The 13,039-nt window shown below is 46.5% G+C and overlaps 1 protein-coding gene across 1 annotated transcript; it reads left to right on the top strand.

Moving 5' to 3' along the window:
• Positions 1–3,804: 3,804 nt before the first annotated feature.
• MYF6 (myogenic factor 6) lies at positions 3,805–8,638 on the top strand. Its single transcript, XM_061639650.1, has 3 exons — positions 3,805–4,703; positions 4,916–5,006; positions 6,784–8,638. The coding sequence occupies exons 1-3, from the start codon at positions 4,146–4,148 to the stop codon at positions 6,900–6,902; spliced, it is 768 nt and encodes a 255-aa protein (XP_061495634.1). The 5' UTR covers positions 3,805–4,145; the 3' UTR covers positions 6,903–8,638.
• The last annotated feature ends 4,401 nt before the right edge of the window (positions 8,639–13,039 follow it).

Here is a 13,039-nt window from a genome sequence, read left to right as displayed (position 1 = left end):
CCTCTCAGAGATGCTTTGAATGAGCTCATTTGTGGGAAACGCAGATCGAAGAAACGTAAAGCTGAGGAAATGGAAGATCCTGGGCACGCGGTGCCAAGTACAAGCACAAATGGGGGGGGCAGAGAGAGCCGAAGCCCTGGTTCCTTTAAGACGCTCTACAAGAGCAAATTTAGGCAAACCGCCTGACAGATTTACCATGGGATTAATAACAAGTCCTGGAATGAATAAAGTTGTAGAAATTGATCCTGATACACTTTATTTAACATGTGTTCAACCTAAGTTTGAGTGACTAAAGTTTTGAACTGTACTGAGATGTAATTTTTGAACTGTACTGAACTGAACTGAAAATGTATGATGCAATGTACTGAAATGTATTGCAAGAGGTATTGTAGAAATGTATTACTGTATGACTATGTATTGTAGAAATGTGTTATTGTTGTAATGGATTTACAGACATGATGAAAAAGGGGGACTGTTGGCATTAGGCCGTACTGCCTAAGGATGTTTTCATCAGGTCTGGAAAGTTACAAGCATGTGTCTTGAGAAGCAGTCTTATCTGCCATGCCTGGCCTGAGAGAGCAGACTTTCAAGGTCAGACAGGTTGTCATGGTAACGGGAGATAACAGCTGGGAAAGTTGTAACAGCCTGCTGTTGGTTCTTCTGTTCTTCTGCATCATGCCTCTGAGCTGAGAGGCTGTCTTTACTTTTGTTTTTTGGAGAGAGATGTGCTGTAGAGCTAGAGGGGGGGGGAACTGCTGAAAAGCCTTAATGTCTTAATAAAGACTCTTACATGATTTAAATGCTCTGAAGAAGTTTCTTGCTCAACTTAACTCCAACGTAATGTATGCTGTTTCACGCTACAACGCACACACGCCAACAGTTTTGTGTGTCTCTAGGTTTGAGAGATGTATGGAGGTTTCGCATTCCTGTTTTTCTTTAGGTTTTGTAAAGGTTTAAAAAAATGCTGTGTGTGCATTTGTTTGGCTACTGTTAGAACAGGACGCTGGACTAGATGGGCCTAATCCAGCAGACTCTTCTACTGTGGTGATTATAAGATGTGCTGTTTATACAAAGGATATCTGTTGTAGAATCGCCTTATTAAATATAAACAGGGGTTCCTCATTGGTGAGGCAGGTGCACTCTATGAGTGCTCATGCCATTTATTTCTGAGGCTTATAGTTCCTAATCATGTCTCCATTGCTCAAGTGTGTGAGAGCAAGCTGTGGTTTGTGAGAAAGAGTTGATAGTGCTTATAGTTAAGCCTCTTAGTCTGCATCACACTTTGATTGGGTAGTGTATTGCCTGCAGGTGTTCCTTTTCAATAAGCCAATTGGCAAGAATCTCCTTGTCTTTGTATGTACATTTGTTAGTCTTTAAGGTGGTAGTTCTGTTCTTTTTGTCATTTTGCTAAAATTGCACTATGATCTACTTTACAGGATTGTTGTGAGGATAAAAGGACTATAAAACACTTTGGCAAACTTAAAGTAGAATGGTGCAGAGGGTGGTTCAGATGAGAACTCAGTGTGTAGAACCTATATGTAGTATGGAATCATGGATTGCCCCCTGCCTGTACATCCCACCCAGGCAAGCTTGTCCTAGCAGACAGCCACAAATTGAATTTCTCAAAGGCCTGTATGTAAAGTTAATTGTTTGTAGGCCTGAATGTCCTAGCTGTGTCCTAGATTTTTTCCCTTGATTTTTAGATTAGGCCTTTTTCATGATTCCAAACTTGGCTCCCCTCCACCAATTCAAAACTAAGGGCAAACTCTTTATTTTGTTTATTCCATATTTATCAGGTTTACATTTATACCCGTTCCAGCCTGTTTCCAAAGAACTCAACATGGCATTCATGAGTCTCCTTTTCCACATGTTATCCTCACAACAATCCTGTGAGGTAGGTTAGGCTTCAGTGACTGGTCCAAGTTCACACAATGAGTTTCATGGCTGAATTTAACCCCAGGCTCCCAGGTTATAGTCCATTTAATATCCCTCCATCTTATTCCACTTTCTAGAAAAAAGATGTAGAAATGAATAAACTGGGAGAGGGAAATAATCTTTTCCCATAGGTTTGGAAATGTATGGGGTTCCTTGTTAAAAGTCCTGTGTGGCATCTTTAAAGACCAACCAATTCAGGCTGCAATCCTGTACATACTCATCAGGGAGCAATCCCCATGAACTTCAGTGGGCTTACTTCTGAGTAATGTACTTTGACATGAACCCACACTAGAAACTGTGACAGCAGGGACCCCTTCTGAACCAAAATAAAACACTTTTCAGTTTAGTTAAGTGCTAACTATTTGCACAATTCTGATGCTTAAGTGACCACCCTCAATAGCTTTGCAAAGGTTGAGGATGCCAAGAAAACCAAAATAACTTGGCTACACCCCTCGAACCACATATTGGCCATACCCCCCTGACCCCCTAGCAGCCCCACCAGGTCTAGTGGGCTCAAGCCACCAGTGATCACACATACAGACAGAGCATCTATTCTACAGCATATCACATAATCCAGAGAAGTGTGGACATGATAAAAAAAAGTCTTACCAAGTCTGTTTCACTGACTGTAGCTGCCAGTTGTCTTACCTAGCTGCCGGTGATTATTCGTTTTTCATGTGGCTGCATGCACACCCAAAAGAATGGCTGGCTCACATCTGCAGCACTACAGTGGCTCAGTTCGTGTATAACGATAAACCAAACCATGTCTAAGCATAAATATGTGAGCGTGTAGGTAGTCCGTCAAAATCACAGCTGCTTGACTCCTCCCCCCGGTCTTCCTACTGCTGTACTACATAGAGGTAACACATGGTTTGGTTTAGCATTATCTTGTAACCCAGGCTCATGGTTTATCTTGCAAATGATAAACCTTGAGCTGCAAGGTTTGTTCTTGGCTTACCATCATCATCCGTAAGCCACCCATTGTGGATCAGTAAATATGGACAGAACGGCAAGCTGAGCAGTTTGACACAAGCTGGATGTGGCACAGATCTACTCAGTGCACATTGAGAACATGCCAGTCTGGTTTTGTGATTTTAGTTATTAATTTAAATTATTCATATTCCATTCTTAATCCAACAAATTAGCCTGGAGCCTCGCTAGACAGAAGAACACAGTTTGGGAGATGCCAAGAATGCTGTCCAGTTATGACAGGTCCAGGTACTCCATCATCCCCACCACTAGAGGCTGGGGCTCTTCTTGTTGACAGCATCTCCTAGAACAGAGATGGGAAACCTGTGGCCCACCATATGTTTTGGGGCTCCAGCTCTTATCAGCCCCAGCAGCATGGCCAATGGTGAGGCACCATGGGAGTTGTAGTCCTACAGCAACTGGAGTGCTACAGATGCCCAGTCCCTGCCCTAGACGTTCATGCACTACCAGCAGCAGCGTTCCTTTCTGTTTATAACAGGAATGGGGAACTTGTGGGGAACTCCCATTGGCCCCAGCCAGCTTGGCCCCAACACCATAAAGGATGATGGGAGATGTAGTCAAGCAACATTTGGAGGGCCACAGAGTCACTTTCCCTGCTTTTTAACAGTTGACTGGGCCTGATAGATTTGAGTCCCAGGAGTGGCATGTTGTTGTGGTGGTTTTAAGTAAGCACAACCCCACAGATATCTGCCAATATTTGCAAATATAATAATCCAGTCCCTCCTTGCACTACAGTTCTATACTTAGCCCAGAGCTCGGAAGGGAGAGGGGATTTTCGTTTTAAACCCGGGTACTTTGGCCTGAAAACAACCTCCTGCCTTTCACACACACACCAGCAAGTAGGCAGGCAGGCAGCTCGCATGTGCTGACCTCGGTCCTTCTTGACTGTTCTGAAGGGATCTCTAGTTTATCGAGCGCTCTGCGTGTGTGTGTGTCCCCGCAAAGTCCTTTCTTCCCCCGACTAGGCGATGATGGTCTCTCTCGCTGTCTCTCAGGCCAGCACCCAGGAGGAGAGTAGTAGTTGGCCTGGCTTGTGGAGGGTGATGCGCCGCGACAGCTAAACCCTGGATAGAGTTTCAGCGGCTACTATATATATAAAGCAGCCGGGGGGCTTATGTCACCGCGCTAATTAAATTCTGTCGGGCCGCTTCTCTCTGGGGGCTGCTTTTGGGAGCCCCTCACCCACCTCCGAGAGGCACACAGAGGCGAAAGGCCAGAGCATGATGATGGACCTTTTTGAATCCGGCTCCTATTTCTTCTACTTGGACGGGGAGAATGGAGCCCTCCAGCAGCTGGACATGGCGGAGGGCTCGCCGCTATACCCGGGCAGCGACGGCACCTTGTCGCCTTCCTCGTGCCAGGACCAGCTGGCCCCGGAGGCCGGCGGCGGCGGGGGCAGCAGCGACAGCAGCAGCGGCGAGGAACAACACGTGCTGGCGCCGCCGGGCCTCCAGCCGCCCCATTGCCCGGGCCAGTGCCTCATCTGGGCCTGCAAGACCTGCAAGCGGAAATCCGCGCCCACCGACCGGCGCAAAGCGGCCACGCTGCGCGAGAGGAGGCGCCTCAAGAAGATCAACGAGGCCTTCGAGGCCCTCAAGAGGCGGACGGTGGCCAACCCCAACCAGCGCCTGCCCAAGGTGGAGATCCTGCGCAGCGCCATCAGCTACATCGAGAGGCTCCAGGACCTCCTGCACCGGCTCGACCAGCAGGACAAAAGCCAAGAGCTGCTCCTGCCCGCCGCCGGCGACGCCTTCAGCTTCAGCTCCAAGCAGGGAAATGTAAGCGTCGTCTCTGCCACTGCCGCGCTCGAAAGCCTTGTCCCCTCCCTTAGCCCTGCGAAGGAGAGGCATGGAGGGGGAGGGGCACTTCAAGTTGGCTGATGGCCGCAGGCAGCCTGTGGATTTGCTGCCCATCGGCCCTCCCCTCTCCTGCTAACACCCCTTCTCCCCTCCCCGCCTTCAACCCTCTTTCTCTCCCCTTCATTCCTCAGGTGCCCACGCCCGACTTCATGAGCACCTGCACCGCCGACTGGCCGAGCGCATCTGAGCATTCCAGGGCGCTGCCCATCGGCGCCAAGGAAGGTAAAGCGCACCACTCCTCCAAGGGCGGCGGACGAGGGGACTGTCCGTGTGTGTGTGTGTGTGTGTGTGTGTGTGCGTGTTTGTTGGAGCTGGCAGTGAAACAAAAAAGAGTGCTGTGCCTCTCACGCTCCCCAGCCCGAGCCCAAACGCCTTGACTTTGCAGGATTCGCCTGGTTTGGCTGCCTGCATTTGCAGGCGTGCGCGCACGCACACACACACACTCCTACCTGTCTGATGTTGAGTTGGTCGCCTGGATCTCCAGAGCCATGCTTTCCAAGCGGTCATGCAAGAGACTCTATGAATTGAATGGGGCTTCTTTGGAGGAGAGGCGGGTCGTTTGAATTGGGTCCGGGGTAGAACTGTGCCTGTGGAAGTTTCTACCATAATAAACCAGGCGCAGCCCGATCCTAAGCACTGAGCTCAAATAGGACTTCCTCCCTATATTGCAATCGCAATCCTGATTCTAAGCAGAATTACTCCGACGCAAGCCTGACTTTCACTGGATCTCACTTCCATCGTTGCGTCTTGCAGCGTCTTGCACCTGTACGCTCTTTTATCAAGCCAAACTCATCTTTTCAGCGCTTTTCAAAGCGTTTCCTCTCTGGAATAGTCCGATTAGCTTAAATTGGATGACTGAGGACCAAATAGTGGGAATTGTCACCTGAAGGTGTCTTCAGGATCGCGGCCTGATAAACACTCGCCATCCTATTGACTTGGAAGCAGGCCCCGATTATTTCAGCGGCGCTTTGTCCTTTCCTCATTTATTTAGTATCCCGCCCTTTCCCCCAAAGGAGCCCAGGGTCGCCATTACTACCAAATAGGGGCCTCTGCCTGCAATCCTGAAAACTCTTCCTAGAAAGAAAGCCCTTACTGGTTTCAGTGGGAGGGGCTTACTTCTGAGCACGGGCGTATTTAGGATTAGGATCGCAGTTTACGCACGCTCTCACAACTTGTAAGAATTACGTCACGCGTTACGTCTCAGTTAGGAAAGTGCGAAAAGATGGGAATGTTATCCACGTTTACTCTGCATGATTTGGGCTTGTATGTAAAATCCTCGCTGGAAGCTAATGGGAGTCGCATTGGCAGGTAACTTCCAGGGGGCTAACCCGGTCAGTCCGTTGCATCGGACAAAACGGAATCTAGCTTAGAAAGTTTATGCCGCAAAATGTGGGTGGGCAGGAGATCGTCTATCTTAGGTGCTTCCCAGTCGATCGGCGAGGGTTTCTGGTTCCCAAACGTTAAACAATTGTTCATCCCAAAGGAGGTCCGACCATTGTTAAAACAGTTGCGAGCCTTTCTTCCCCAACTCCCTTAAATTCGGATGCTGAAAGGAAGAAAGCTGAGGGCGTGGGAAGGATAACCAGAAGTGGACTCTGGGCTCAATTCTGGTGCTGACAACAAAATGGCTCGGCCCAGCATGTGCTCAGAGCGCCCACCCACTCACCCGCCCTCTGCTAAGCTGTCTGCCTTGGCTCTGGGTTGGTAGATGTTGGGGTTCTAGTCTTTTTTTGAAAAACCCAGAGTAGATCCGACAAGCCTGAAGCCTGCCCGTCCCTGCCACGCTCGGTGTCTGTCATGCCGGCTCTTCGGAACTCTGGGACGTTTTTCTTTCCAAATACACGTGCGTGGTTCGTTCGGAGGATGGCGCGATCGGCGGCACTGAGGCGTTGCTGTTTTCGTGGCAGGTTCGGCCATCCTTTCTCTTTTCTCCGGGACCCTGTTCTCCTTCCCCAACCCAGCGTTTATTCAACTGCTGCCCTTTCTCTTTTGACCCCAGGGAATCCCCTCGTTGACTCTTCGGCGTCCAGCAGCCTCCGTTGCCTCTCCTCCATCGTGGACAGCATTTCCTCGGAAGATCGCAAAGTCCCCAACGGGGAGGAAGTGGTGGAGAAGTAGCTGCCCCGGTAGTATTTTTGGAAGCAGGCAGCGGCACAAGGGGACTGTCTATCCCTTTCGCCCTTTAGACTAAATCACAATTAATTTAATCTTCAGGAAATCCTGGAGGGGGGGAGAGAGGGAGGGAGGCGTTGTGGAAAAGCGCATACAGCTGAACAAATAAAAACACGTCCTCTTAAAAGGCATTTTTGCCCTCCGTCAAAGTGCACAGTCCCGCTTTCATTTCCAACGGCCCCCCTCCAATTTCAGTGGTACTTTTACTTTCACCTAAAGTTGCCTCGACCAGCTAACCCTTTCCTTTTATAATTAATATATTGCCTTGTGTTTTAGTGAGGATCTTCTTTGCATCATTCAGTTCATTCCTGTTTGAAGGAAGCTCCTGGTTGCCTTTTATTTTTTTTTCTTTTCCTTTTATTAAGTTTCCGAGATTTAGGTTTTGTGTTGTGTGTGGGGTTTTTGTATATAATGTTAGTAGCTTCTTTCTTCTTTTCCTTTTTTTAACAAAAACAAAAAAACCAAAATTAATATCTTTTTGAAATGCGGGATGTGATCTTGTATATAATAAAAGCTAGATAAAGTTTCCAAGGTTGTAAAATAAATCTCTTTGTGTAAAAAAAAAAATCTTAATTGAAAATGTTTAGTTTCTTTGCATGTGATTCTACTAAAGACTCCAAGTTGACAGGGAAGAAACAAAAGTGGCACCAGTTCCCCATTTTCTCTCCCTCCCCCCAAAAACCCGAGTCAGCTTTTTCAAAATAAAACGATTCGTTTTAGTCAAAAGAGTATTACCAATCCCTGAACTGGCTTAAAGTTCCTGGTAAGTGAGTGGGATTCTTCTAAGACCTAGCTGTGACCATTTTCTTTACTGAAATCGTTCGAATAAAATCCTTGGAGTGCCTCCTCTGAAATCGTGAAATCAATAGGACAACGAGGGAGTAAGTGGCTGGGAAATCCCACTGAGAGAAACGAGAGGGAAGTGTTTGTGACTTGCCTCCTGGGCTTGTCGCTCTCATCTAACAACCTCCCACGCCGTGTATCTCCCCGTGCTGTATTAGATTTAAAATCCATGAAGTCGCTAGGCCTCATGCATTCAAAAGAGCACCCATTCTCGCGAAATATTATTTTAATCATGAGAGGAATGCCCCACAACATCCTCGTGCAGAAACCACTCGCCAGGGTTTTCCTGGACGTTTTGTGTGCGTGCCTGCGTAGGCGCGTGCGTGCCTGGTTTGTAAGGTGAACCATTTAGGCATTCGTTCTCCTCATACAGTACTATTGTCAAGACCTATCCCCTCCCCCTTCGGGGGTTGTGTGTGTGGTGGGAATCAACGATTTAAACTCCAGCCTTGTTTTAAGCAGAATTTATGGGTGTGGGTTCTGGAGGCTCCGACAGGAGGTTGTCCGTTCCCTTGAGAGGCGGAGGGCCCCCTCACAGGAAGGGGTTAAGCGGACGGACGGACGGGCCAACGGCTCGCCTCTGATTCGGGCTGTAGAAAAACAACCCCCTTCTGAGGGCGGGCAAAGCAGCGCCCTCCCTCCCAGAGAGAACTTCACAAGTTGTCCCAGATTTGTTTATCATCTCAGGAAGGGGCGACCACCAAGAAACCATAACACACCCCCGACGGCTCTCTCCCCTCCCCGCTTCCCCAAAGGCCTATGGTGCTTAGCAAGAGGTAGAATTTCCAACGGGCAATTCTTTGCAAGTCGCTTTGGGGTTTGCTGTCTGTGCCAGAGCCTGCTGGCTCCCCCCTCCCCCTTTCCGGGTTCTATTTTGTGGCTTTGTACAGCCAAAGGGGGCAGATCTGACACTCCTCTGGTACCGGAGTGGCTGATCCGGAGAGGGTTTGCAACGCGCTCCCGGGTCACAATCCCCGGGGACTTTCTCCCGAGGAAGCCCAATACCGACGCGAATAGGACCGCTCCCTGGCACACCCACCCCGGGAGAGCGCGCCCTCGGGCTGGGATCACCCAAACGTCATTGTCTGCAGCATGCACGGGTCTCGATCCCGTGTTCACTTGCTTGGGAGTAAGGCCCGTGGTAATCCGTGCCACTTTCTTCCTAGTAAATATGGGCGCGTCCTTCTGCGGGGAGGGTGATTTCCAGGAGAAAATGTGCCTGCTCATTTTTTAAAATAAAAATCTACCCACAAAAGAGAATTGCCCAGGCCTGGATTATTACTATGATCAAATAATCATAATTTTTAAAATCAAAGTTGTAACAGATCCCATTCTAGAATGGCAGTTCGGTGCCCACTGATATGGAAGTAAATCCTATTGAACACTCTAGTCTAGATCCTAGGACTTACTTCGTACGTAGTCAACACGAATAAGCTTACACTATAGATTCAGTGCCTTTTGTGATATAATTTAGCCTTTCCTCAATTTTGCTGTTGTACTCATTTCCGTAGGACTTAGTCCCCACGTGAATGTGGGAAGAATTGCAATCTTATAGCATTATTACTAACAAAGAGAATTCTTTACTCCGGTATGAAGGCGCGGTTCCTACACATTCAAACGTTGGAAGACCGTCGCGTTCCAAGAGCTTTTTATGCTCCCCCCCCCGCAAAAAAATCTGATGTCATCTGTCATTCAGCGTCAAAGACTCTTGCTTAGTGTCTGCGCAAGAACTGCGAACGTGACAAATTAACGAGGTACAGTTCACACTGCAGTCTCAAGCACGTTTACATAGAAGGTCCCACCGAGTGAGTGCAATGCGATTTACTTCGCCGGATAAAGAAAACCCTGGTTTGTCATCTTTCGTACGTTGTAAATTCTCTCCTACATGAAACTGTTTCGCAAATGTTTGGAGAGCGAGGCCCTTCGCGAACACAGATGATGCGCGATGCTTCCCTTTTATACCAAGACAATCTCTGTGTTTTAGGGATAAAAACTTCACACTTGTGATGGGTTTTCCGGGGGGCATGGGTTACCTATAGGTTACCAGAAAAAATGGTTTCACCGCAGTGAGCAGGCAAAACTCCTCAGCGTGACCTTTCCTGGCTTAAAGGCATGAAAGGTTTTAGGAACCCCAAACTCTCCTGAGGAAACTGCTGCAGCCAGGAACAAAAACGACCCCTGCGGTGGGGTGGGGTGGGGTGGGGACAATCTCTCTGCACCCCTTCCCCTCGCCCGGTCTTTCTTCTGACACTTTAGCCGGGCCAAACGGTGCTTGGTTCCCCTCCCGTCCTTGTCCTCTCCAGCAAAGCAGAGCAAGGGGAGCGATTGTTTGGAGGAAGGGGGCTTTGAGAAGCTCTCTGAAAAAAGAAAGAAAACAGTGCCCCTTCCCCACCCCACCCGAGGCAGAGGGCCTGCGACCTCGGTGGCTGCCGCCAAAGAGCCGGGTGTGTTTGCAATTGCACTGTTTGGGTTTGATATTCATCGCGATAATCTTTACCTCCGTCTAAAGCCAAAGCAAACAGAGCCTGGGACGCGCAAAACCAAGGGGGAATGGCTGGAGAAAGACAAGGAGGTCTGGATCTAAAGAGGGTTCTTTCTCCCCCTCCTTTGCTCCCGAGCCACCCTCCCAACCCCACATCCAGAGGAGGGGAGGGCAGGCGACACCTGCAAAGTGAGGTTTCTTTTCTCTTGGGTTTATTGAAAGAAGAGCGCTTCACCAACAGGGTTCACTTCACCGATTCATTTGATTGCCCTGAAGGTTTGGACGGCCCCACCCTACCTTTAAAGCACATTGAAAGCACAGGGCTTCTCCCAAAGAATCCTGGGAACTGTAGTTTAACCCTCACAGAGCCAGGATTCCAAGCACCCTTAACAAAGGGGGGGGGAGTGCTGCTAGGCACTGTTCAGAATAGATTTTTGCATTGAGAAGATTATGGGATGATCATAGAGACAGGGTGTCTTTTACAGGCGAGCTTCTATGGGCAACAAACCAAGCATATATTTATTTATTTTTGCTTCTTGCTGTTTTCATATATTTTCTTCCATTTATTTCACTGTGGGACCCAAGTGTACATGTGGTACCCAAGCTATCTCCCTTCTAGGCACTGTCCACTCCTAGACTTGTCTAGCTTCAGCAAGGTGGTGGCCTCATGAGCTTTAGAGTGCTCAAAGCACTTCACAGTATTCCTCACAACAACTTTGTAAGGTAGAACAGCATTATTATCCTGGCAGGCTCTGATTTTTTTTTATTAATCCAGTAAAACTCTGGGTGTTTCTTTTTTTTTTCCAATTAATTTTTATTCAAATTTTCAAAATCAAGACAATACAAAAAGAAAAACACAAATTAAAACTAATACAATAAAAAGAAACAAAAACAAAAAAAAACTATTGACTTCCGATTTGTCGTAGTTCAGCTATAGGTCTATAATATATAACAAACCTGTCTCTTGATAAATTATAAAATCACCTTCCTCCAGCAGTTATCTTAGTTGGTATCAAATCTCATTAACATCATATCATTTTATTCTTCTACAAAAAGTCAAAGAGAAGTTTCCAATCCTTGAGATATATGTCCATCAATTTTTTTCTAGATAGACATGTCAGTTAATCCAACTCTTCAAGTCTATTAAATCCAGTAATTTCAAATCGCTCTTCTTCCTTTATCGGTGTCGATTCCATCTTCCATCTTTACGCACCCAATAATCTTGCTGTCATAGTCATATAATAAGAGTCTGATAGGGATTTCCTTCATCACAGATATTTTCTTTCCATCATTTCCAAACGTATCACTGAAGTATTGTTGCAGAACCGCATCTCTGTTCCTCTTTTTTACAGAATGCACTAGCACATCTCTTGAAGGGTTTTTCATTGTCACAAAACAGGAATTAATTCTGTAAACTTTCTCCATTTCAAGTTCCATCAAATCCTTCCAGTCCATGAATTTTTTCGAACCGATGATATCTTTATCTCCAATCTCTTCACCAATTCCTTCAGGGACAGCGCTGAATTCCAAACAGTAATATTTGTCTCCAGGATCCATCACAGCCAGGAAATCCAAATCTTTTTCCAAGACCATATTTAATCCAATCTCCAAGGCTTGAACCTTCCCTTTAATTTTTCTTTCATCCTTTTTTAATTTTCCAAATTTATCTTTGTTCTCCTTTCTCATAGAATCCTGAATTTCTTTCAGCTCCTGTCTCATTTTGCCAAATTCACTTATCATCACGTGTCTGTTATGTCTAAGTTCTTGTTTTGTTAACTTAATCTCATTCATTATTTTCTGAAACATATCTAAAGAGAAAGTCCCTTCTTGTACATCCATGATCTCAACCACCTTCTTGATTGTCATTCTTAAAACCAAAAAAAACACAATCCCTTCAATTTCCAATGTCCCAAGCAAAGAACAGTTTATTTCTTTATCCAGTTACAAAGGAGTTAATCTTTCAAGCCAGCTGACGTCACCCTCTAGACAAGACGAACTGCCTTATCTCTTGTATGTCCAAAAGTGCCAAAACAACTTTAATTCACAGCATCCAAATAATTAGTAGCAGGAAGAATGAGCAGATTCGTCAAAAAGGAAAAAAAAGTAAACCGGAAAAAATAGTCCCAGACATATATTACTCAAAAGTCTTATAAATAAATAAAAAAAATTCTCTTTAAATTAGAAACCCCTCAGCCATTTATAATCTTTATAATGTTGAATTCCATGCCAGCTTTTTGCAATAAAAATAAAGATAAACTATTTCTATTTTCTTCCCCTTAGCTCCGTGAATAAAAGAGAAAGCTATGACTCACCCAGGGTTTCTTAATTGCTGGTTCTTTGACAAATCTCTTTAGCTGTATTGATAACAAAATAATGAGAAAAGACAGGAGAATGCTTGCCTGTTAATCCGTTTTTCTTTGAAGAAAAAAAAAACGGCTCACTTAATCAGTTGAGCTGGTTGGAAATCCTAGCTCCGTCCGAGCTGCTGGAAGACCTTCTTTCGCAGAATTCCAGCCTCCAACAAACACAACAAAGCTCTGTGGAAAATCTCTACGTTTCTTCCTTATCCGGAAGAAATTTTCCCCAGTCAAAAAGCCCTTCTGACTGGTTTTAAAACTGAAAAAGTTTCCACCAAGACGGGAGCCCGTCCCAGAGGCAGCACAGGCAGAGCGATCCTCCTGGGAAGTCAAAACTCTGGGTGTTTCCAGATGGGTGCTGATTGTGAGACTGGTACTCCTCATGCATGCAAGACTTTCTC

Source organism: Rhineura floridana, chromosome 8 (assembly GCF_030035675.1).
Source record: "Rhineura floridana isolate rRhiFlo1 chromosome 8, rRhiFlo1.hap2, whole genome shotgun sequence".
NCBI lineage: Eukaryota > Metazoa > Chordata > Lepidosauria > Squamata > Rhineuridae > Rhineura > Rhineura floridana.
Note: the sequence above shows the minus strand (reverse complement) of the source record. Positions and strands in the feature narration are given on the sequence as shown.

Excerpts from the sequence above, each read along its gene's own strand:
- MYF6 (XM_061639650.1), top strand. The coding sequence starts at position 4,146 with ATGATGATGGACCTTTTTGAATCCGGCTCCTATTTCTTCTACTTGGAC. Across the intron at positions 4,704-4,915 it reads TCAGCTCCAAGCAGGGAAAT|GTGCCCACGCCCGACTTCAT; the intron begins GTAAGCGTCGTC and ends TTCATTCCTCAG. Across the intron at positions 5,007-6,783 it reads GCCCATCGGCGCCAAGGAAG|GGAATCCCCTCGTTGACTCT; the intron begins GTAAAGCGCACC and ends TTTTGACCCCAG.